This window comes from Aulonocara sp. 'chitande type north' Nkhata Bay, linkage group LG23, assembly GCF_057382095.1.
Source record: "Aulonocara sp. 'chitande type north' Nkhata Bay isolate Kocher_YH1m ecotype deep benthic linkage group LG23, A_spYH_male_GT1.1, whole genome shotgun sequence".
Classification (NCBI taxonomy): Eukaryota; Metazoa; Chordata; class Actinopteri; order Cichliformes; family Cichlidae; genus Aulonocara; species Aulonocara sp. 'chitande type north' Nkhata Bay.
This window is the reverse complement of record NC_141365.1, coordinates 16,642,333-16,666,794: the sequence shown is the minus strand read 5'-3', so window position 1 is coordinate 16,666,794 and position 24,462 is coordinate 16,642,333. Positions and strand designations below refer to the sequence as shown.

At 41.2% G+C, this 24,462-nt stretch overlaps 2 protein-coding genes across 2 annotated transcripts; one reads left to right on the top strand and one right to left on the bottom strand.

Annotated features, from left to right (window-relative positions):
- Positions 1 to 719: 719 nt before the first annotated feature.
- dipk1ab (divergent protein kinase domain 1Ab) lies at positions 720 to 14,453 on the top strand. The gene is made up of 5 exons (XM_086281885.1): positions 720 to 974; positions 12,685 to 12,819; positions 12,915 to 13,022; positions 13,110 to 13,283; positions 13,373 to 14,453. Exons 1-5 carry the CDS (start codon positions 921 to 923, stop codon positions 14,183 to 14,185), a joined length of 1,284 nt encoding a protein of 427 aa, XP_086138011.1. The 5' UTR covers positions 720 to 920; the 3' UTR covers positions 14,186 to 14,453.
- A 264-nt stretch (positions 14,454 to 14,717) lies between these two features.
- On the bottom strand, positions 14,718 to 22,935 carry rpl5b (ribosomal protein L5b). Its single transcript, XM_086281887.1, has 8 exons — positions 22,792 to 22,935; positions 22,223 to 22,292; positions 22,015 to 22,130; positions 19,766 to 19,900; positions 19,338 to 19,540; positions 15,858 to 16,035; positions 15,082 to 15,170; positions 14,718 to 14,878 (listed from the first exon to the last, which is right to left on the bottom strand). Exons 1-8 carry the CDS (start codon positions 22,792 to 22,794, stop codon positions 14,779 to 14,781), a joined length of 894 nt encoding a protein of 297 aa, XP_086138013.1. The 5' UTR covers positions 22,795 to 22,935; the 3' UTR covers positions 14,718 to 14,778.
- Positions 22,936 to 24,462: the final 1,527 nt, after the last annotated feature.

Genomic DNA, 24,462 nt, shown 5'->3' with positions numbered 1-24,462 from the left:
TCAACTTTCAAAAATCAAAATTTGTTTGAATTAAGTATAACGAAATAAACAAACTTTCTTTACAACATTGATAATAAATATTACGTTTAATTACTAGTAATGTAAGCAAGCATTTCACATTATACATAATTTTGAACAAAAGAAAACGAAACTATGACAAAATCCACTTACCTGATTGACTGATTTGTTTATATTTCAAGTCCTAAAGTTGAGCCTTACACCTTTACACAGAAAGGTGTAAAGGTGTAAAGCTACAGAGCTTTCGATTTCCGCCTGCCCCTAGACAAATATAAATATCCTTTTTTTTATTACTGTTTGATGTAGGTATTTTTGTTTCTGTTTCGTAGTGCTCTGTCACTAAGCCGAATAACAGGAAAAAATAGCCTGTATTTCTGACTCATCTGAATGTTTTTGTTCTATTTAATGATTAAAAGAAGAACATGGCAGAATTGAAAAATCAATATTCAGCAGAATGATGGCTTGCCAGTGGTATGAAATGATTTACCCGTTAAAATAACTTATATCCGAAGCGTTCGCATGAACAAAAAAATACTGAATGAACTACCTTATGGCCTAATTTGCAAAAACAGAACCAAAACGTAACCAAATCGCCAGCATTTGTTAAGGAAACGCGGTGAGGTTAGCAAACTGGTGCGCATCCTCTTTCTGTAATTGGCCAAAACGCCTCCAGAAGTGATCATAAACCAATATGAGTCTGACTTCGCTGCAGCAAGCGGTGCAGCTCAGTCCGCTGTCTCTCGGCGCCTAAACGCACTTCCACGGTGCTGCCGACACTAATAATGATGATTTATATGTGGAAATTTTCCAGGGTCACTCCAACAGGCGTTGCCTGATACGAATGTGAAGTGCACACCGAATTTATTGCTTCAGCAGCTGCTGTGAGATGTTCGGCATTTGCCATGGCAAGAGGTCTGTTTCCATGGGGGTTCTTCAGAAAGCCTCTGTACATCCAGGTAAGAAAATCCATCTTCACTCTGGTGTGAAGTCCATTTAAAAATCTGTCGATGTATGTTTGCATGCGCTCGGATGTTACAGGGAGCCTAAATGAGTGACGCTGCGCTTGATTACTGTTAATTAAATATATATATATTTTTTTTTTTATTTAACCTTCAGATATCTCACATGGATTTGGAGGTAATTTACAGAATACTGTGTAGGCTTCTTACAATGAGTCATAAAGTCACTTGATGCTCGACGACTCGACAGGACTCAACCATCCTCCTGATCTCCGTTACTGTAGCAACCACTTCCATGATGCATTTAGCTGGTTGCCATCCATTCAAAAGAGGCTTTTTTATGCTGCAAAAGTTTAAGATCTCCTTTGATTATGTAAGTCATTCAGATATGTCACCTAGATCTAGTGTGACATATCTAGAAGAGTCGCCAGATATTAATGGCTGTTTTACCTTCACTCAGCTGGATTAAGCACTGCAAACGTTTCATGCTTTGATGTAAGTTAATATAAAGTTCTAGATTTCTGTTTGATATGATACTGCTCCTCATTTGAGAATCTTTGAAAGAATATTGTGTAATCATTTTCTGTGAGTGAAATTAGGTGAAGTCCACAGAGGAATTGTTCATAAGTAAAAATTAAACTGGGGAAGTCCCTCAAGGACAGGTGGAGGTCTCAGGAAACGAAATGCACAGACGAGCAGCAAGTCAACTTCAGCGTGTTTTCCACTTGGCTAAAGAGGGTTAAATGCTTCACTTCTCTGTCAAACTATTGTTATTGCATTTTGTTTCGTTTGCTTTACCTAATTTAACAAATTTCCTTATCTAATCGGCACCATTTTCTTCATTCTTTTATCTCGGCAGCTGCTCCTGTTTGCTTCCTGTCCGTACTCATGCATGTTAGAAACAAAACTGTCAAATGCAGTGAAAAAAAGAAGAGACAGTCAGTCTCAAGGCGCAGCCACCAGTATCGCTCAGTTTTCTAGGCCACCCTAGCCTTCCAGTGATGACTTAAGAAGTGTCATTCAGTCATCCTTTGAGAGAAGCTATTTCCACTGAAATAGTGAAATACTTTATTTTATTGTTGGGGGGGGGGGGGGGGGGTGCATATAAATAGTATTTTTTTGCAACAGCACTAAACACTGCGCTACTAAGGCTGCCTGTAATAATAACGGTATTATTTGAAATGACTCAAATTCCATGAGTAGTTCAACTGTATATATATTATAACTGAAATCAGCAAGAATCGATGTCGTCTCCAAATGGAGCTGCACATGAAGCATTTCATCACAGGTAAAGATTCAAAAGATGTAAAATTTCAACCAAGAAATAAGAAAGAAAGGTCGAACATATGCACCAATCCGGCTTAATATCATGACCACCGGCCTAATATTGTGTTGGGCCCCCTTTTGCTGCCAAAACAGCCCTGACCTATCAAGACATGGACGCCACTAATCCCCTGAAGGTGAGCTGTAGTATCGGGCACCAAGATGTTAGCAACAGATCCTTTAAATGGCGATGTGGGGCCTCCATGGATTGGACTTGTTTGTCCAGCACATCCAACAGATGCGTGATTGGAGGCTTCCCAGCAGAACATTGCCCAAACTGGTATACTGCCTCTTCTGGCTTGCCTTATTCCCATAGTACACCCTGGTCCCAGGTATTTCCCAGGCAAACGAGCCACATCCACTCAGCCATCCACATGATTTAAAAGAAACGTGTTATCACCTTCTTCCACTGCTCTGTGGTGCACCTTTGATGCTCACGTGCCCACTGGTGTCTGTGGCTGACTGGTCTGTGGCTATGCAGCCCCATGCACAACAAAGTGTGATGGACTGTGAATTCTGACATCTTTCTATCAGAAGCAGCATGAGCTTTTTCCTCAGTTTGAGCTACAGAAGCTCATCTGTTAGTTGGTCGTACTACAGCGCATTATGTATATTATTTAAATACTGCAAAGATATCAGTAAAAGAGAAAAGATGCTTAAGATTTGTTGTTTTAGAACAACGGGAAGTGAATGGCAGGGTCTGCAAGTTATTATTGCATGCATCGCTGCAAAGGAAATGGCCACGATGTCAAAGAGCTAGATGTCTAACTTCAGAATAGAGAGAACAACTGGTGATAAAGTTCACATGTGTTAACGTTGCTGTATTACTCAGGAGGATATTACAGGGGGAGGGGTTGTCTGCTGTCTGTACAGTTATGAGTCAGATCTTCATAATGTCTGTTCCAACAATGTGGCCTCCTTCTCACTTCAGAGACTTCGAAGAGAGAAGAAGCGGAGAAGCGTGGCCGGGCTGTTTCTGATGCATCTTTCTATCAGTCCTTTAGCTGCATCTCTCTTTATGTTGGCCCGCTTTTCTATTTGTCAGTGATATTAAGCAACCTCTCTGCAAATGAATCCTCCTGGCCTCTCCATCTTTTGTTTCTCTGTTCTCATGCCGTTCTCATCCCTGCACAGAAGCCCATTAAACAGCAACCTCTGAGGGATAGCTTTATAATCATACATAATGGATGAATGGTGTGCACGCTGCAAAAACCAAGTGTCAGAACAGCAGAACAGTGATGTGGTGCTCGTGATCAGCTTAAATCTCCTCTCTGCTTCAACAGATCAACAGCAGGTGATCCTTTGTAATAGTACAGCACGTCCTCGATTTTTTCAATGTTATTTCACAAGACCTTCAGGGCTAAATACAGAAGCCTTTTAACAGAGCCGTGGGTTGGTTTAGAGGAGAGTTCAACCAGATGAAGACAGACTGTTTCTTTCCACCCACCTCAGCATATGGCCACAGTTCCCAGTCAGTCTCTAATTAATAGCTGTCACAGCAGCCACAATCAATATGGGCTCATTAGCCATGTTTGTGTAACTCTCTCAACTCACAAAGGGTCAATACATGATGCAGCAGATAGAAAAGCATAGGCCAGACTTGAAACGAAAGCCACAAACTATCGATTAGAAAAAGGCCAACCATGCATTTGTTTTCCCCATAGAGCACCATTTCCATAATGTTTTTGCTGTTGATATATTTCAACTACAACACAATAGATGGGAGGTACACAGAGCACTTACTCGTGCGGTTACTGCTGTTAAATTTGCTGTGGATCTGCACGATCAGATTTGTAAGTACATCAATCAATAGACAAAGCAACAACGATGATATTTAAATAGCAAGAGTTCAGTGGATTTCCTGGTTTTTTGCAGGGCGCTTGCACAGTGATTGTGCATCTTTTTTTTTTTTAAACATTATCAGTAAGACACATTGACAAAGTGTAGAATTTGGAATAAGATGTGTGAGGGCCAGCAGATCTCAGCGCCAGTCAGAATGAACGATTGTTTTAAAATGTCAAAAAAGGAATGACACCCTATGAGCAACACTTGGCAGCAGTAGGAAGGAGAAAACCCCTTTTAACAGGAAGAGACCTCCAGTAGAACCAGCCAATCATCTACTGCGATTGGCTGAAGCGTGAGGAGAAAGAGTAGAGAAAAAACAGGAGCACAGAGAGACAAGGACAAATCACAAACTGGAAATGACAAAAGTTAATGACATTTGGTAGTGACATATAAACAAAAGAGGAATGAAAATTAAGATACCTGATTCAGTCCTGGCATTAAGCTTTATCAAAAAGAAATGTTTGACGTCTAACCTTATCATTAAGGTTCTTTCTCTAATAATCAAGGGTCTTTACCTTATGGTATAAATGAAGCTGTTGTTGTTGTTCGGGGTGACCATGGCTCAGGGGGTTGGGAAGCGTATCTGTAACCAGAAGGTCGCCGGTTCGATCCCTGGGCTCTCTGTCCTGGTCGTTGTGTTCTTGGGCAAGATACTTTACCCTACTGGTGTTGGCCAGAGGGGCCGATGGTGCGATATGGCAGCCTCGCTTCTGTCAGCCTGCCCCAGGGCAGCTGTGGCTACAACTGTAGCTGCCTCCACCAGTGTGTGAATGTGAGAGTGAATGAATAGTGGCATTGTAAAGCGCTTTGGGTGCCTTGAAAAGCGCTATATAAATCCAATCCATTATTATAAATTGTCACTACATAAATAAAATGTAAGAGAAAATGGAGTTTTACTAATAGCATCATGAATCTTTAAGTGTCTGTCTGTCTGTCTGTTCTTCCTCTGTTTCAACAATCTAAGCCGGTGTTTAATTCCAATTTAAACACTAAACCTAAGCCTTAAATCTCAAATAATCCTGTGGAGATGTGGAAAAAGTGACATGCAGCCCAAGGTGCTAACCTTTACAGAATGTCACTCTGATGGTGTAAAACTCAAATTGGGGCCGACAAAATGTTTCATCAAATTTTATTTATTCTGTCTCTATGGTTTGTTGTTACAAATACTCAGCCATTCTATAATGCTGAGCGTTGTTTGGTTGAGAAAGTGACAGCCCACAATCTGCCCGTTTTGCACGGCTACGTTTTTAACAGTCACGATCATTCTCACACTCACACATCCACACTCAGTTGATGCAGCCTTACAGCTGTCCTCTTTTCAGAACAGTAACTTTATGAACAAAAAGTTTAGGGGACGTTTTGAAACTGCACCGGGGTTTGATTTTCTTTCCAAAATAGGTTTCATTGGTACATAAATGATCTGAATGTTTCTCTTCCTCCTCACTCTTTGCTGGGAGTGAATGACTGATAACTGACATGTTTCTGTGGTTTTAAATCTTACTTCCTTTACTGTGTTTCTGCATCATTGACCAACAGGACACAAACCTCTTTAAACACCATAGAGACAGAATAAATAGATACTGACTTTGTGTGTTGCTTTTTCAGTGACCTTAGTGAAACATAAAGTAAAATAATGTACTCAAACTTCACAGTCCCAAATGGTAGAGAGCCACTGTTAGCAATCAGCCAGTGAAATAGGTTCAGCATTTAATTTCTAGTGAGAGTTCAATTCAGTTCAATTCAGTTTTATTTGTATTGTGCCAAATTACAACAGCAGTCATCTCAAGGTGCTTTATAATGTAAGGTAGAGACCCTACAGTAATGCAGAGAAAACCCAGAGTGGGAACGAAAAACTCCCTTTTCACAGGAAGAAACCTCTGACACAACCAGGCTAAGGGAGGGGCAGCCATCTGCCACGACCGGTTGGGGGTGATGGGAGAGAGACAGGACCAAAAAACATACTGTGGAACAGAGCCAGAGATTAATAATAACTAATAATTAAATGCAAAGAGGTGTGTAAACACACAGGGAGTGAACAATAAACTAAGGCATAACTATAAGATTTATCAAAAAGGAAGGTTTTAAGCCTGATGTTAAAAGCAGAGAACGTGTCTGCAAATGCAAACTGGAAGCTGGTTCCACAGAAAAGGAGACTGAAAGCTGAAGGCTTCTTCTCCCATTCTACTTTTAAATATCCCAACCACAAGTAAGTCAGCAGTCTGAGTGCCAAGTGCTCTATTGGGGTGATAAGGTATTATGGGGCCTTTAACTTTACAACAAAATAATGGTTCAATAGTGTGTTTATGGCATGATACACTGCCAACAAACAACTCAAAATTAATCTAATTCTGCTTTTAAATGTTTAGTTGTTGTCTGCTCCTTTCATCCTAATAACACCAGGACTGAGTACCGTGAGATCTGAGGTCACTGCGTGGCAGAAAATTAGATTAGATAGTGACATATGGAGGCTGTCTGAAAGCAAAATTTCTGCATTATCTATGGTGCTGAAAGCAGAAAATGGTTGACAAAGCCATTTGGAAAGAGATACGAATGACAAATACTGCGTAATCTACTTTCCAATACTGGAAAAAATCAGATATTTGACTTTTATTACATTGTTAGATTGTCTTACAACTGCTATTAAACTATCATTGATGGGACAAAAGAAGAAGATGGATTGTAGAGTGCTACAGAGAGGAAGAAGATGAGGGGGACAGAGACAGAGTGACTTATGCCAATAAATAAATTGGATCTGAAAGGGGCAGAGGTGGGAAGCAGGGGGTGTCCATCACTGTCAAGCACTAAGTGCAAGAACCATTAATAGAGAAGGAAGTGGGACTGCGAAAAAGTCTGTTTTTGTTCACTAATGTTCTCCAGTTGGAAAAATGCCATATAGATCTAAGTGGAGTGTATATTTTATCAGGCAGGGAATTAGAAAGAAAATCAAAAGACACAGTAATGAGTCTGGAGTCACTCTAAATGTTTCACACAGCAGGCCGCAAACACCATTTACTGTTAATTACTGAGCACCTATTTAGAAGCAATTGCTTTAATGATGTACTCAGTGATACAACTCAGTTTAGAGCTTATTTGCATTCCTTTTACAGGCTTGTTCCCTTACTAATAGACCAAATGACCACTGAAAACATCAATTAAAAGGTCTCTTTATTCACTTACACCAGACCATTACAACTGTAAACACATTTTTAGGGCCCGAGCACTGAGAGTGCGAAGGCCCTATTGTATCTGCTCCGTTTCTTATTATTATTATTATTATTATTCACCCCAAACAAGGGCCTTTTTGAGGGCCTAAACATGCTCAAAAACTCATGAAATTTTGCACACATGCCAGGTTTGGTGAAAAATTTTGTATTTTAATGGTTTTACATATGAGCACTGGGAAATGGCTCTACAGCGCCACCTATGCCTTGTTAAATGCAGCCCTACGACCACATCGTTTGAGCTACATGTATGAAATTTGGCACACATGTGTATCATGCCAAGACGAACAAAAAAGTCAGTGGGCCCATTGACGCAAACCCAACAGGAAGTCCGCCATTTGGACGTGAAGGTGACATTTTGGCTCTAATTTTGCCGTTTCCATTCCTCGAACTTTAACGAACTCCTCCTTGGGATTTGGTCGTATAAGCTTCATCTTTGGTCAGTTTCAACTACACACCTGGGCCATGTTAAATTGCGGAGCTTTTGAGTTTTCACAATACCATGAGGCCGTGGCGCCACGGCGAATTTCGATGACTCGCCATGAAAATCTTATTGCCTCTCATTTTGTCATACATTTTCTGACCTTGACCAAAGTGAACACATATGATAAGGCTCCACCCCTGAACATATTTCAACTGCCATATTTGACACCAGGGACAGCGCCACCTAGTGGGAACAGGAAATGTCATGTTTTACACTTTGGGGTACAGTATTGTGATGGGTGACATCTGCAGCCTCAAATTTCTCCAGGAAAGCCTTAAGGAGTTGGTCTTGGGTTACAGTGAAAACTGTGACTTTTCGCAAAAGGGTGTGACCCCAGCGGCATGGCGAACTTTGATGTCACGCCATGAAGAAACAAATTAGTATAACTCAATGAAATCCAGTCTGATCAGTACCAGACTTTACAGGCATGATGTCACACCCGCCCTGAACAGATTGATGTGCCCATTGTCGGAAATACGGACAGCGCCACCTAGTGGGAACAGGAAATGTCATGGCTTTAATTTTGTTGTACTGATTTTCACAGGTTCATCGTGGCCACCTCAAAAGCGGTGAATATCACCATCAGTCCCTTGTGATGCTTCAGTGCAAAAATTGTGACTTTAAACTGAACGCCGCACCCTGGTGGCAACGCGGTCCACCATGAAAGATGAAGTGGCTTTTGAGGGGCTTGGAAAGTTTATAGAGGCTTGAAATTTGGCACACACCTCCAATGTGATGAAGGCTTTGTTGTTATGTGATCATTTTCATTGAATAGCGCGAAATGGCTCCACAGCGCCCCCTACAATATTTCAAAATATCAGCCCCTGCTCTGTGTTTTATGTATGATTCTGAAACCTGGTAAGCTTATAGGAGATATCAAGATGTACAAAAAAGTCTCTTGGAGCAATATCCCAAATCCAACAGGAAGTCAGCCATTTTAAAATTAATGTGCAATTTTGGCAACATTTTCCCCTCTTTTCAGGCACCATTCTTTGACGAACTCCTCCAAGGGATTTCATCAGATTGATGCGATCTCCGGTGTGTGGAATCTAAAGACCTTTGTGATGTTAAATTGCGAAGCTTTTTACGTTCAGGGAAAAGGGGTGGTTATGGCGGCACTTAGAGTTTGAATCACTCGCCAAAAAGCAGTAATCTGCTGTCACTCAAAAACACAATATCCAATCTCTCCCAAAGGTCGCAGGCGTGATGAGACTCGAGCTCGGAAATGTTTGTTATGCCATTTGTACATAATGGTTAGAGCGCCACCTAGTGGAACGACTAACTAATCATGAATGAATGAGTTGAAATGTTAGCTGGTGGTTAAATGCATGAATTCCATCAATGTGACATCAGATCGGAGGTGCTGGTTTTAGGTGTTGGGCGTGGCTCGACGTGCCGGGGGTGCGAGGGCCCTCATAACGCTGCTTGCAGCTTTAATTTATACTTATTTTCCAAATTGATTGAGCTTTCCATAATTATTTTCTTCAAAAAGTGGAACAGTAATGTTAATGATGGTACTGAGGTGCACTCTACGGCGTGTAAGTGACCTGCTTGAGTCATTTATTCACCCATAAATAAAAGCCATAGATAATACTGTGTTAAAGCAGTGCTAAGTTTGAATTTAGCATTTTCTCAGCAGCTGTGTAGCAACAAATTCATTCATCTTTTAGCCCTTAAGCTTGTGTTAATTACTTTAATGACTGTGAGTCTGAATATTGTAAAAGGGAGACATCCATTAGTGGTACTGTGGTAGTACAGTTCTGTGAAAAAGTATTTGAATACTTCCTGATTTCTACGTTTTTGGCATAATTGTAAATGTTTCATATACTTGGACAAATTTTATTTTGATTATTCTTAAAAAAATAATAATAACTTTCATTAACCACATTTTTTGGAAAGCTGAGTTAAATGTCACTAACACTACCCACACCTGTTGAATCAAAAAATACTTTAAATAGAACGTGTCTGGCAAAGTTAAAGGCCCTAAAACATCTGAAAAAGCAGCACACCATGCCACGATCAGCAGAGGTTTCAGGTGAAAACATTGTTGAGACCCTGCCTCACCCTGTCATGTGACTTATTGAGATCAACTGACACATGCGACAGATGTGAGTGGACGTTAAGAAGTTTGGGTGTCACAATGGTTGCACCCATAACCTCTGCTGATAATCACCGATGGCCTTTTCCGCACCTTGGCTCATGTGATGAGGCACATGATCAATAGTAGTCGACGACCCTCTTAGGGAACTTCAAATCAGGGACTAGCCACCATTTGGGCTTAAAACTGAAGGCGCTTCTCGGATGAGAGGTGAAACGTCTTAAAGAAACTTAAAGAAGTCTAGTCGCTTGTCTTTCCGAGCTCCTTAGATGAAGTTAGATGCGTTCAAATACCTGGGATCGACCATCCAAAGCAATGCACAATGCACAAGAGAGGTGAATAAGAGAGTGCAGGCATGGTGGAATGGGTGGAGACGAGTGTCAAGGGTGACTTGTGACAGAAAGATAGTGCAAGAGTGAAAGGGAAAGTTTACAGGATGGAAGCGGGACCTGCTATGATGTATGGTTTGGAGATGTTGGCACTGATAGGAGGTGGCAGAGTTGAAGATGCTACGATTTCATACACGGTTAGAATTTAGTACATCAGAGAGACAGCTTAAGTTAAGCAGTTTGGAGAGGCAAGGGTAAAATGGTTTGTAAAAAGGAGGGATAGTGGCTGTTAAATATGGACTTGCTAGGTATGAGGGGAAAAAAGACGAAGACCTCAGACGAAGTTTGTGGATGTAGTGAAGCTGGACATGCGGAGTAGGATGATAGGGATCAGGTGAGATGGAGGCAGAGGCAGTAACATGCATGTGCTTGGACTGTAGGGGTCACTGTGGTGCCCCTAAAGGGAGAAGCCAAAATAAAGAAGTAGAAGAAGAGTAACATTACCACTGGTAGCAATTTTATTTATTAGCTAAAAACAAACTATTTTTTTCTTCACTTTTTTTTCTGAGGATCAAAGCACTAACACCATTAACTTGTCATTTAATATAATAATAATTATACAGCTTCAAATAACGAATGGCAGTACAACAAAACAAACCATCACCGTGTACAGGATGCAAGCAAGGAAACATTTTAACAGAAAAAAAGCTAAATCACTAAATTGACAAAAAACATAATGGAATCAGAAGAAGCTTTCCTATAATAGTATGTCTTAGAAAGAGATTTTAAAGAGGCCGCTGACTCTGCTGCCCTCATTTCTTCAGGCAGCCTGTTACTCAGTTTTGGATCTCTGCGTCAATGCCATCACTAGTTTGCAGCTTTTCCTCTGGAACAAATAAAAGCCCTCTGCCTGAGAGTCTCAGGCTATATACAGATCATATGCAAGAAAGAGGTCAGACACACAAAATGGTGAGAGGGCACGATGAGCCTTAATTGTCAACAGTCATTTGCTCTGTCAGCTGTCATCGAGCGGAAGGGGTACATCCTGTCACCAGTCCACCACACACACTCTCCCATACATGCCTACAGATAATTAAGCATCACCAGTTAGTCTAACATGCATGTGTAGGAGGAAGCCAGAGCATTTAACATTAATTAAATAAGGTGGAATTCTAAGTGCTTTTTGTCAGCAACTGGTGGAGAACAAAAACGGTGCTCAAACAAAGCAACAGCAGAATAAATGAATATTCTCAATGAATGCTAATCTTTCTTCTTCTATGTCTGCTGGGTATATAAACTGGTAATCTCAAGGAGGACATAACGTGCAATGAAAGTGTTTGGTTTAGAGATTGTTCTGCTGCCCTCAAGTGGCAAAAACTAAAATTAATTTTTGCCATTTTTTGTTTGGTTTTTTTGCACCCCGCCCCCAACACTGTTAGCATACTGTTGTACAAGGCACACAACTAACCATTGAGAACAATGTGCAGTTCAGTCAAGGACATTGGAATCAACTCCTGAGCCACTTCTCCAAATGAATGATGTCAGTGTTCATTTGAAAGTTGTGTGTACTGGCCTTAAATTTGTTTTTTTTAGAAAATAAACCCATTAAAGTTAACCGTGTCAGACACACTCATCCATTTTGTTACTCTCTTATCTAAATCAGAATTGCTGTGGGCCTGGAGCCTGTCCCCGCTGTGTTAGGTTGAGAAGTGGGGTACTCCCTGGACAGGTCACAAGTCTATTGATGGGGTTGAATTAAGTTTTTAAAGAAGCAGAGTGTGTGGAAAACCTCAGCCTTTGCAAAAGACAAAACTGTGTTAATTATCCTGAATGCTGATTTGGGGGAAAACACTGTTTCCCCAAAGTTTAACTTGTAGTTTTGTTTCAAGGCCTCAGATTTGTTATGCATATTTGTGTTCCTGCACAATGCAATTGATGTCACTGTACCGTTGTTGCAGTTTTCAAGTTAGTGATTTCTGATCATAACAAGCGAGCTGGCTTTGACATCTAAAATATGTGGAGCGATGCTTCAGTCAACGTTAGCAGCAGGGTCCTGATTTTATCTGTAAATGTGAATTAGAAAAAATGAAGTAAGGTACAGTGTGTGCTCATCAAATAAAGGAAGAGCAATGAACTGGCCTCAAGTAACAAATATGACTCTTATTCTCTCATTAATCTCCATTATGATGTGTCAAATCTCTAGTTTAACAGATCTGACAGTTTAATGCAATATCCAGATATCTGCATGCAGTTACAGTACTGAAACATAATAGAGTGCAGATTGGTTTTTTTGAAAGCCTGATATCACTCTGTGTATGAATTTAAAACAATGAACTCCCATAATACAGTTTTACAGTTGCAATTCACTCCAAAAGTAACGTAAATGTTTGAAATATGTTGCCAACAGGCGAGGTTCTCCTACCTGCACATGAAGTACCTGTTCTTCTCGTGGCTGGCAGTGTTCGTGGGGAGCTGGATAGTCTATGTGGAGTACTCGTCCTACACAGAGATGTGTCGTGGGCACGAGTGCAAAAACTCAATAGTGAGCATTTCATACTCCCATTATGTACCCGCCCAATCCCATCAGGTCCTACAAAATGTTTACAGTTCTGTGACAATTTCTTTTTTATTTTCCAGTGTGACAAATACAAAAAAGGAGTCATTGATGGCTCAGCCTGCAGCAGCTTGTGTGAGAAACAGACTCTTTACCTGGGAAAGTGCCTCACTGCCAACCCCAACAGCCAGGTCAGCTTTTTTATTTATTTTTTTTTATAAATGCAAACATCACTCTCCAGTCTGCTTTTTATTAATTTGGCTGCATCTTTATTTTAGGTTTACTCGGGGAGCTGGGGAGACCTAGAGGGTGTTATTAAGTGCCAGATGGAGGAGGCTCCTCGTTATGATTTGGGAGGTGAGCCCAGGAAAGAGACTTCTGCAGCCTTCAACAAACCAACCAAGGGAACCTCAGTGGAAAAGTTCAGAGAGATGATCACTGACCACCTAAAGGTTAGAAAGCCAAACACTAAATACTGTCAGATCCAATTTCAAAGCTTCAGTTTGGATTTAAACCTCATTTAAACTACATTTCTTTACAGGCCAAAGTGGGGGATCAGGCAAACCTCGCTGAGCTGGCAACTCAAGTATTGTCCATTGCAGATGGCAATAAGGACAGCCATATCTCACTGCCAGAGGCTCGCTCCACATGGGCTTTGTTGCAGCTTAATGAATTCCTATTGGCTTTAGTCCTGCACGACAGAGAGCACACACCCAAGCTATTGGGCTTCTGTGGAGATCTATATGTCATGGAGAAAGTACCACACTCTCCCTTGTATGGGATTAGTCTACCCTGGATTATCGAAATGTGGATCCCTGCCGGTCTGCGCCGCAGCATGGACCAGTGGTTCACTCCATCCTGGCCACACAAGGCCAAGATCTCCATCGGACTGCTGGAGCTGGTCGAGGATATTTTCCACGGCACTTTCGGAAGCTTCCTCATGTGCGACGTGAGCGCCACCACTTTCGGTTACAACGACCGCCACGACTTGAAGGTGATGGACGCGCGCCACATCGTGCCTGAAGCCATCTTCCAAGAAGTCATCAGGCAGCAGCGCTGCGACGTGGACGAGGACTGTCTGTATGGAGCCGACTGCCTAACTTCCTGTGACCTCACAAAGCATCGCTGCACAACAGAAGTCACCAGGCCAAACTTAGCCAAAGCCTGCGACGCACTCAAGGACTACATTCTGAGGGGAGCGCCATCTGATATGAGCGAGGAGCTCGAGAAGCAGCTGTACGCTTGCATCGCATTGAAAGGTTCAGCAGAACAGATGGAAATTGAACATTCGCTCATTCTAAACAACCTCAAGACTTTGCTGTGGAAGAAAATCTCTCACACGAAAGATTCCTAATAAGCGAGGATTGCACAACAGCACAATGACTGACGCTTGCCCTTTAAGTTTATTAATAAAATGGACAATCATTTTCACCGTGGAAACTAATAATCCTGTGGTATTCAATGTTTAACAGATGTATTCTAAGTTGGCACTATAGGTGTCAGCAACATCACCAATATTAAATAATGTACACAAACGGACTCCGTTAGGATTAACTGCAGTAAACTGAGTGCAATTTTTTTGAAACCAGGATGAAGGTGAATAATAAATTTGAAGTAAGGTCCTGCATGTTCTTTTGGGTAGCTTGTGTACTATATGCTGACTGAGCCTATGGGTGTAATGAACAGTCTTCCAAGGCTTCCAGTGGATATCCAGTTCAACACAATTTTTGGCAAATCCCTGTTTTGCTCTTTTTGACCTACTTAGATTAACTAAACTTTACAAAAACAAAAGATATTTTTAATATTAAAATAGTCTCAAGAGCCACCCATTACAGCAAATGCCGTAGGAAAAAAAAAAAAAAAAAAAAAACTCACAAGAGGACCAATTCCTTTTCAATAGCTTTATTAGAACAAATTTCCTCATTCGGAACGGAGCAGACCAACGCCTTAATCTTCAGCCTCCTGTTCCTGAGCCCGGAGGAAGCTGGCCTTCTTCTGGGCGACGCGGTCTTTCCTCTGGGCCAGAGAGAGCTTGGCACGGTTCCACCTTCGCAGAAACACACATAGACACAATTAGAATTTAGTTTAAATTAATTGCGTCAGAGCCGCTGTGGCAAAACTAGTTCAAAAAGGCACTGGAGTCATGGTATTCCCTATGAATTAGCCTAGATCTCAAACTGACATTTCCCTCCCAATTTCAAATTTCAGTTCTGAGAAAGAGTAAAGCAAAGCCCAGGTATCACTTCTCACCTCTTCTTCTTGACTTCTTTGGGAGGCTTCTTTTCATGGACTGGGTTCTCGCGAATGGCAGCATGAGCCTTTTTGTACATTTCCTCAATCTGAAAAATGGATAACGACTCAATCTTATGTCCTAAAAAAATACAGATTTTGGATTTCACGATGTACACACACACAAGAATAGATTCGATTATTATCATTTGGCTGATTTTTCAGCCCTAAACTATTCTAAGAACCAATATGTTCAAATAGTGGCAACTACATCAATGATGAAATGCTTCATTCGTGCACCGCATCGCTCATTCCCCACACCGAAATCCTGCTCTCATTTTACCAGCTGAAGTAGCTCCGCTAAAATTGCTCAACACACAAAACTAAGCTGGCAAATGTGTTGTGCAAATGTTCTATGCTGAGACGTACAAAGGCACAAATTTGCTGTGATTGATGTAAGATTTGTAAGTCAACAGCTTAGCCTCAGGAAGTGACATGAGGTCACTTTAGAACTGAACCTCAAACCATTATCACACATTTTGAAAATCATCAATACCCTGTCACTGGGATTAGAATGTTCTAGTTAATTACTTAACTAGAACATTGCTTAGTAAAGCCCAAGCTTAACCTAGATTAACTACACTTACAGTGCACAAGGTTCAATAAAACAAACAAAAAAAAACCAATATACTCCAACACTAAAGAAAACTAGAGCCCCCTGCCACCTGAAATTTGACTAAATCTATGAATCCACACAAAACTCAAAGGTAATTTTATAATGCAGAAAGTAAACTTGCTGAATCAGGGGTGACTCCATTCTTGATGAAGCGAGAGAACTGTTTCTTGTAAGCGTCCTCATCCTCCTCCATCAGATAGCTCATGTACTCAGACACGTTGATGCCCATGATGTGCTTGCGGTGGACCTCAGCGTTGAACTCTTTGCTCTCTGTATCATACCCAGGGAAGCGCTTGGTGCTGCAGACAAAAAAAAAAAAAAAAAAAAAAAGAGAGAGAAAGCACTGTTGATATGCAGTGCAGATTCCACACACTTGGTCTTATCTGTGTCTATTTAAATTAGTCTTCGAATACAAAAATGGCTCAGTTAAGCAAGTTGTCAGATTTTCACTTCGGTTTCCAATAAGTTCACTTAGCCAAGACCAAGGCTACGTCCACACTAATGCGTTTTCGTTTGAAACCGCATCGTTTTCTCTCCCTTTTGGCCTCCTGTCCACACTGAGACGGCATTTTGGCTGATGGAAGACGTAGCGTTTTGAAAACGCTCTCGAAAAAGCACACATTTCGCAGTGGGGACAGCAAAAACGCAGACTTTCTAAAACGATGACGCATGTTAGTCATATGAAGCAGTCATGTGACAAATTAAACTAAGATAGCAGTTTAATGTTTTGTTTGCTCTCAATTTTGACAGCCCTATTAAAGATTAATATCAGTCTGTACATGTTCCAGATCTTCAAATTCTTTAACTCTCACTTGCTTTTGCAACTTTGTACTTTTGCGTTACTCGCAGCAACAACTCCACTTCATTGTTAGTCCATTTTAAAAAAACTCTGTGCTTTTCTCAACATTCTGCCGCGACGGTCTAAAGAGCCAGAAAGGAAATAATAAATGAGGCAGGTCAAAAAACTTCTTTCGTTTCAAGCGTGCGCAGTACTGGAGCATAAGTGCTTTCGGCCGTTTCAATGTGGACGCACAACTCTGAAAACGACTGAAAACGCTAGTGTGGACACGGAGTGTTTTCAGACAAAAATGCCATTTTCAAATCTATCCGGGCTAGTGTGCCTACCCTACTCCACTTTCCAGTGATCGGGCATTGTTTTTAAAGATTTGGACATTCTAGTTTTCTGTTCTCACTGAGAATGCAGTTTCAGTCTCTTTGGCTTTTTATGTTTCTACTGTTTGCAGAGGAGCATCTATTCTCTCCCTGCCACACGCAGCTAACACTTTCAGTAAATGAGGTCAAACAAACTGCCTCTAGGTGCATTACTGCCATCTTCAGGGAGCATAGGTGCATTACAAGATATCAAGTGCAGACTAAGAAGTAAGAGAAATTATTTTAAGAATTAGTTACATAAACCATTTTATTTCTAATTTTTTTTAAAAAATGCGCTTTTTAAAATAGTGGCCTCCCCAGAACAAACTAAATATACTTTCTGTCAAGCAAATGATAGCGGGTAAGATGAACTAGTGAAATAAATCTACTTAACAACATGCTTTTAAAAGAAAAAGGCATCGAGATCAAAATACAGCCTGAAGTTATTTTTGAACCCAACACATTTACTCATATTTGTGCAATGCAGTGTAAAGTATTCTAAATGTCATAAATGTATAAAAAGAATCAATGATCTCAAATCGCTATCTATATTTATTTTTTTTAACTAATGGACAATTTTACATACAAAACCTACAATGTTCACAAGTAAAATATGCCGTGCCATCCACAGTCAACCTTTACTGTTACTTTTGCAAGTCTGGACACACTGCTACTGTTAGGCTACTAGCAATCACCAGAAACTCACGAATGCCTTTTTTCCCCCCCAACATCGATCGTCACCGATGAATAGCAGCGAAATTAAAGGACTCTGATATGAGATTATTCTTTTTGATCCACCCTGTATGGCTGGAGACTTAAAGACATGCCACTAATTGCTGCTCTCTTGTCTCACAGGCTTCACATATTGCTAAACTCTGTTTCAATTACAAAAATCAATACAATTCCACACAGAACCGCTGCAGGATCAAGCATTATCCACCTGCAATCAGGCATACTGTTTGTGTAGCTTGCGAGTTCAGATACACTGATGGTAGTGAGTAATACAGCCAACCGAAAGCGGAGGATATCAGCTGCCTCGTTTTACACTTGATCTTCAGATCCATCAATTACTTCCACGTGTCTGCGTTTGTAAGACGAGTAACAGCAGGATAACATTCAGCAGTTTAATGTTTGTAGCTTGTATATGAAAAAATAAATACAAATCCTGATGCTTATTTTATTATTGCTTTCCTGCTCGGTCCGACTCAATAACTGTGCAGCGATTAACTCCGTAAAACGGCGGCTCCTTAACTGTGCCAACAGAATAATAAACAGGCTAGCGGGAATCTGATCGTTTTATCTTTTACTTTTCATGCTGAGGAAAAGATAACCGTCCCACGTGTTCACCGCAGCACTTAAAGCGGCAATCCAAAGACCTGTTTCTTTTCTTCGTTTTTTGTTTAAGCAACACAAGTTTGGACGTTTCTGACAGCATTCGGACGACCGCTTTGTTGTTCTTTTTATAAGTCCATCTTCTACAAAGACTCATCCGACACGATGCACTGGCAGTCTCATTCAAAATTCGCAACACTGACAAGCTGATGGGTAATTTGAAAGAAAAGGGGCCAGGTAGTGGGTGTGTTACGAGATGCACACATTTGCAAAGCAATGTTCTCTCTGACGACAGACTATTAACATGTAATCATTCCCACACCTAATAGCCCTACTTATTCTCTGCTGAAGAGAGGTAAGTGACACATTCTCCCACTCAAAACACCTGTGGTTCTGACTGAGGTACTGTGATTGAAACCAACCACTTTTACCGAGCTGCTACTGCAGAGTCTTGAAATAATTCACAGCACTGTCACACGATAGGATTCAATTCACAAACAACTGCTTTTCTACCGCCACCCAAACCAACTGAGGTACTTCAGTAATCACTTTATGACACGGTAGTAACAGCCTTCAACTCAAAGACGCTTTATCAAAAAATTGGTGGAAAACTCAAAGACAACAAGCTCAACATAAAAGGTCTTTTTCTCAGCGGGCGAGGTGCAGGCAACACTAATAACGGTAATGATAAATATTTTCTGTCAAATTTCCTCAGTCAGCACACGCAATACCAAGACCGAAACTAACCCTTACATGTAAACCAACTTCTAATTGCTGAGACTTGGCCAAATGCATTCCATGAAGGTCTGTAGCACCAAGATGTTTGAACGTTTTATTTTCTGCATGCATCTATGGCATTTACAGGGCTTTTAGACTTTAACTAGACCTAATGATTTACTCCTTATGACATCCACACAAAATATTACAGGATGTAAGACCGTCCCTTAAGCAATTTCTCAAAAGTATAAATATTTTAAGAACTAAATTGCTGGAGCGTTTTTTGCAACGGGAGCTAGAAAAGCATTTTTGCTGCCCAGCACCAAAATGTGATTTGCCAGGCAGCACACCTCACACCTGGGTATGTTTTGTTTTGTTTTTTTGTGTCTGTAGAAGTTACCTGTGTGGAATGGACAGGCCTCCATCCACAGCCCCCTTCAGGGCACCGAACACCTTGTTGCCTGTGGTGGTTCTAGCAAGCCCAGCATCCAGGTAGCAGGAGAAAGCGCCTGGCTGACCATCAATGCTCTCCACGTTGAACTCGTCACCTGTCACCTCAACCTGGCCTTCGTACACCTTATCCAGGCCAAACTTGTTCAGGAGCTGCGCACAGAAAATGTCATTTAAGAGATTTAACAGCTGGATATTTCTGGATCAGCAATCAAAAACCTTTATTCTGGTTTCCAAGACTTTATCTATACAAATTTGCCCCGATTTCAGCAAATCGTTAAGAGGCTGACATCTGCTTAAACATTCTCAAAGGACTATGAATTTCATCGCTAAAATTTCAGGTCAATTTAAGTCTCTTGGAACAGGTTTAATACATACTCTGCGGGCCAGCAGCAGACCAGTGCAGTAGGCTGCGGCGTAGTTTGTCAAGCCCACAGTGACTCCATACTTTGGCAGCTCGTGTGAGTAGGCAGCACACACGATCATATCACCCTCAATCTTGGCATAGGCGATCTGCAACACAAGCGCAAGGAAATGAATTCACAGGAGGAGAAAAATCTTGAAGGTGTATTTATACTCTGGACTATAAAGCAGCTCAGCATGATGCTGCTGCACATCACAGTGATTTAATAGCAACTAATTTTAAACTTTTTATAGATTTAGCGAGATTTGGTTATTAGAATATTGCAGCTAACAAAAGGGAAACTGACTTGGTAATAAAATAAACCTGATCTCTAGAGATGAAAGTACCGTAAATGTCGGGCTATAAGCCGCTACTTTTTGCACAAGCTTTGAACCCTGCAGCTTTTAGTCAGGTGCGGCTTTTCTATGGATTGTCTGTGATTTTTGTCATATCGTAAGACGATTTGTTTTGTGTGTTCCGCTGTTGTACGACACTACGTTGCCTGGCGGAAGGATCGGGGTTCAAGAGTGGTATGTTAGTCACATGTCCGTCCGCCAGGCAACGTAGTGCCGTACAAAGTAGCGCGAAAAACAAACTTCAAAGTAGCGCTACGCGTTCAGCGGGAGTCGTGGATGATGAGCGGCGATAAACTTGCAAGTTATGCCCAAAAAGCAAGTTATGCCCAACTCCACCGGTGGATTCTGACAGCGTGGAAAAGTGTGAAAACATCCACGATCACCAACGGATTTTGAAGGGCTGGACTGCTGCATGATGGAGAGGAGGACACCGCCACGGCCCTTCTGAGGGTGTTCGACTCTGACACTGACAATGAGGATTTCTTTGGTTTTGAAAGTGACAACGAAGGAGAGAAGAAGAGTGGATGACGAAGCCATCCTGAGCCTATTTGTATCCGACACTGGAGAAGAGGACTTTGGTGGTTTTAGTGCGCAGGAAGAAGAGAAAGATGGTGGTGAATGACTGACTTTTCTTCTTGTTAAAGCTGTGTCACTGCACCTGAGCCTAAAAGGTAGTCCGAATCTATTTTTCTGGTGTGCTGTAGGCTACTGTTATGTACTACATGTGCAAATATGTACCCATAACTTGTTTTTCAAAATATTAATAAAAGTGATGTCTCCAAACAGCCATCTCTTTCCTGACAATTCCCTTTGTGCATATTCTCTTACATATGATAAGTCAACATTGAAACACCTGCGGCTTTTGGTCAGGTGCGGCTAATGTATGTACAAAACAGGATTTTCCCCTGATTTTAGCTTGTGCAGCTAATATTTAGGTGCGCTTTGTAGTCCGGGAAATACGGTAAGTGAATTTCGGGGTGCGTGCTTTTTTCTTTTCTTTTGACGCTTAATTTTGATCTGCATGAGCAAGCCCGACTTACTGCTGTCATAGTTATACCAGCACCAACTTGAATTAGCTTAAGTCTGCAAGGCTCTGTTCATCAAAAACTACTGTGCTGTACCTGAGAAGTACGCATGTGCACAGCTTTTTACCCTTGAATTAAGATGGGCATGAAGGATATGAGCTGTTAAAATGATCTACAAGCCAGCTACTACCCAGCAAACATGGCTGAAACAGTAGAACCATTTTCCCAATCAAATCTTCCTGCATTACGAAGGCAAAAATGGTACGATAGATGGCAGGATGTTAAGGTTCTTAACAGCAACCCAGCTGTTTCTGACAAATTAAGCAATTCTAAACATTAATGCAATGAAGAAACGAAACTGATGTGCCATTCTGTAAAAATGACTGACGAACACTTTAGTTATCAAATTATTAGGGCTGTCAACCTTAACATGATTAACATTTTTAATGTATTTAACCCATCTGGAAGACAGAATGGACAATCTTTGGACAAACTGCCTGAAATGCGTTGACAGAGACATGTGATGATGGATTAATCCGCGTTAACACATCAACTTTGACAGCCTACAAATTATTAAAGTCAACGTCACAAACACCTACTACCATTAACATGTTTTTAAAAATATACACATCACTTCTCTACCCCTGACATCAGCATTATAAATGATTAACAAGTGGTTTGGTGGATCTGTCAGCTGATTTGAGTAAAAAGTGGACCTCAGAGTGAGGTACAGAGGAACACCAACAGCATATACTCTGACCCTTTCTCAGCCAAATGTTGTAGGGGCTGTCAGATATTTTGACCTCCTGCAGTTATAATGGTGCAGGTGCAACAAATGCTTACCTGGCAGATGATGTCCCTGTTGGAGAAGCGGACAATCATCCGGTACTTGGGTGTGTTGTACTTATTCTTGTCCTGAACGACCAGGCGCTTGCGAGCAAAGAAGTCAGTCTTGCCCTCTGTCAGACACAGAAATCATGAGTTACTAACAGAACGACAGCCATAATAAGACAAACATAAAACGACTGGGAGCATCACGGGTATGGGTTACCTCTCCTCCTCCTGAATTTGACCTGGTACCTCTTAAAGTAGGCCTTGTTCTTCACCACTTTAACAAAACCCTGAAAAAAGAAGTATCAACTTAACAGCAAGTTCAAAAACTAATACAGACCTTAACTCCTCAGTGAGACACTTGGAGATTGGTTTATAATGCTGCTATGAGCTGGACTGTCACTGTCAGAAGAACTACAGTCGGTTAACATCAGCTAGCCGACCCAATGAAAATCAACGGGAGGAGTTAGCTTAACTGCAAAGTAGGGCAGTCGCTAAGCTACAGGACCAAACGTAGTTTTAAAAATATTAATTAAGAGGACGTGATCTTAAGGACCTACTGGTCACACATCAATGTAAAAGTTTCAAACATTTTACAGACAACAGGAAGCGGTAACTTTGTAAAGGCAGCAGGTAGGCCACGTTTAAGCAGACCAGGGTAGGCATTGGCAAGACTGAATCTACCTTCATCTGAACAGCAGCAATGTGTTTTCAAACATCTGACACCACACAGCACAAGATGTACGCCTAATGTATACATATAGGCACATATGTGGACAGATTACAAACCATTTTGCAGTCTTTTTGTCTCCTTATGAAGGAGCCCGGAGCCAAAGACTGGGGCTTGACTCCGCTGCACTGGAAAAAGGAAGATCATCGTGCGCACGCTCAGTAAGTACCGCGTCACAGGATGAGCCGTGCCGCTTTGGAACCTTGGATTCACAACACTGCCTCCTAGAGAGCTGGGGAAGCTATTTACCCGATTATCTGCTTGGGGTTTTGGTGTGTGTTTTGTTTTGTTTTGTTTGTTTTGTTTTGGTGTTTTAATATTCCCGTGTAAAATCATTTAGATTACATCACATTTCCAACCTCATCCCCTCAGAATCAGCTGGTCTTTTTGCTCCTATCTCAGCCTGTTGTAGGCAGAAAGCGATAGTAAGTCTCGACAAATGCATGTTTCATGAAACACGTCACCAAAGTTGAGGTGTATGTCAAGTTTGCAGCTGCATTCCACTTAGGTCCTTCAGTTTCAGACTCTTTGTGCATAGCCACTGTCACACCCTGTCATGGACAATGAATAGAGTCAATTTCAAGCCTAGTTAACTTGCAAGTTGTAATGTCTGCTGTGGAAAAGCTCTGCTGCTTAAAGTTTCATTTATCTACTTTAACCTTTTTCCTCAGAAAAATCCACAGACACAAATGCGACCTCTTTTTCAACCTGTTGCAAATAAAGTGAAAGTGGAGTGTCTCAGTAATGTTCCCAGACAGGAAAAACACTGTTGAAATGTAGTGTCAGTTTTCAGTTCACAGATGCACCAAAACTGCTAACTGTTAGTTCGTGATTTATTGATGTAGACAGGGAACCTCACACAGACAAAATAGTAAGATATAGAGTGGCACTAGGTTCTGTGCCAGGACCAATACTTTTCACATTTTTCATGCTTCCAGACATAGCCAGCACTCGGTGTCTCAGGAGGGCAATGCTGTCCCATCCTGGGCAGCTCCTATTCAACCTCATGCCCTCTGGTAGGAGGTACAGGTGTTTAAAGTCACCTTTTTTTTCCTGGGCCATCAGAACATTGAACAATAAGGCCAGTGATTGGACTTAGTGAGCCTCACTCACCACCCCCTACCTCTTAATATTCAGTACAATTTTCACACAAACACCAGCATAACATGGCACAATATACAATAACACCCACAACATGGCTGTTGCAAAAATAAAGGAATCTTTACCTTTATCTTTACAGCACTGTAACCTAACCGAGCCATTGATACAAGTCATGATGGATCCTTTGTTTCATGATGTTTGCCCCCAATCTATGTCGCAGCTGAAATCAATGCTAATCAGATCAATAGCACTGCGAGATACTGCACTGATTGATTTGGTATCAATCAGAAATCAAGTAAATAGAGGGTGTGTCTTAACACAATAAGACACACTTTTCAGCTTTTCATGTATTTGGAAACTGGGTTTTTTGAAGACGTGGAATGTAAATGTGTCTGTCTTTAAAGCACTTTTTGTCAGTTTATGTTGTTTAACTGTATTATAGACTATAAACAAAATAGATGTGACCATCAACACAAAAGGTTCAGACAGTTTTCATGGTGCCATTGAGCTATATTTTTTGTTTCCAAAGAAAATAATTGATTTAACATAATTCACCGAGCTACATACTGAACTCAGAGGGTAGAAACAACGTATCGATTTCATCGCGGTAGTATCAACTGGACACCAGT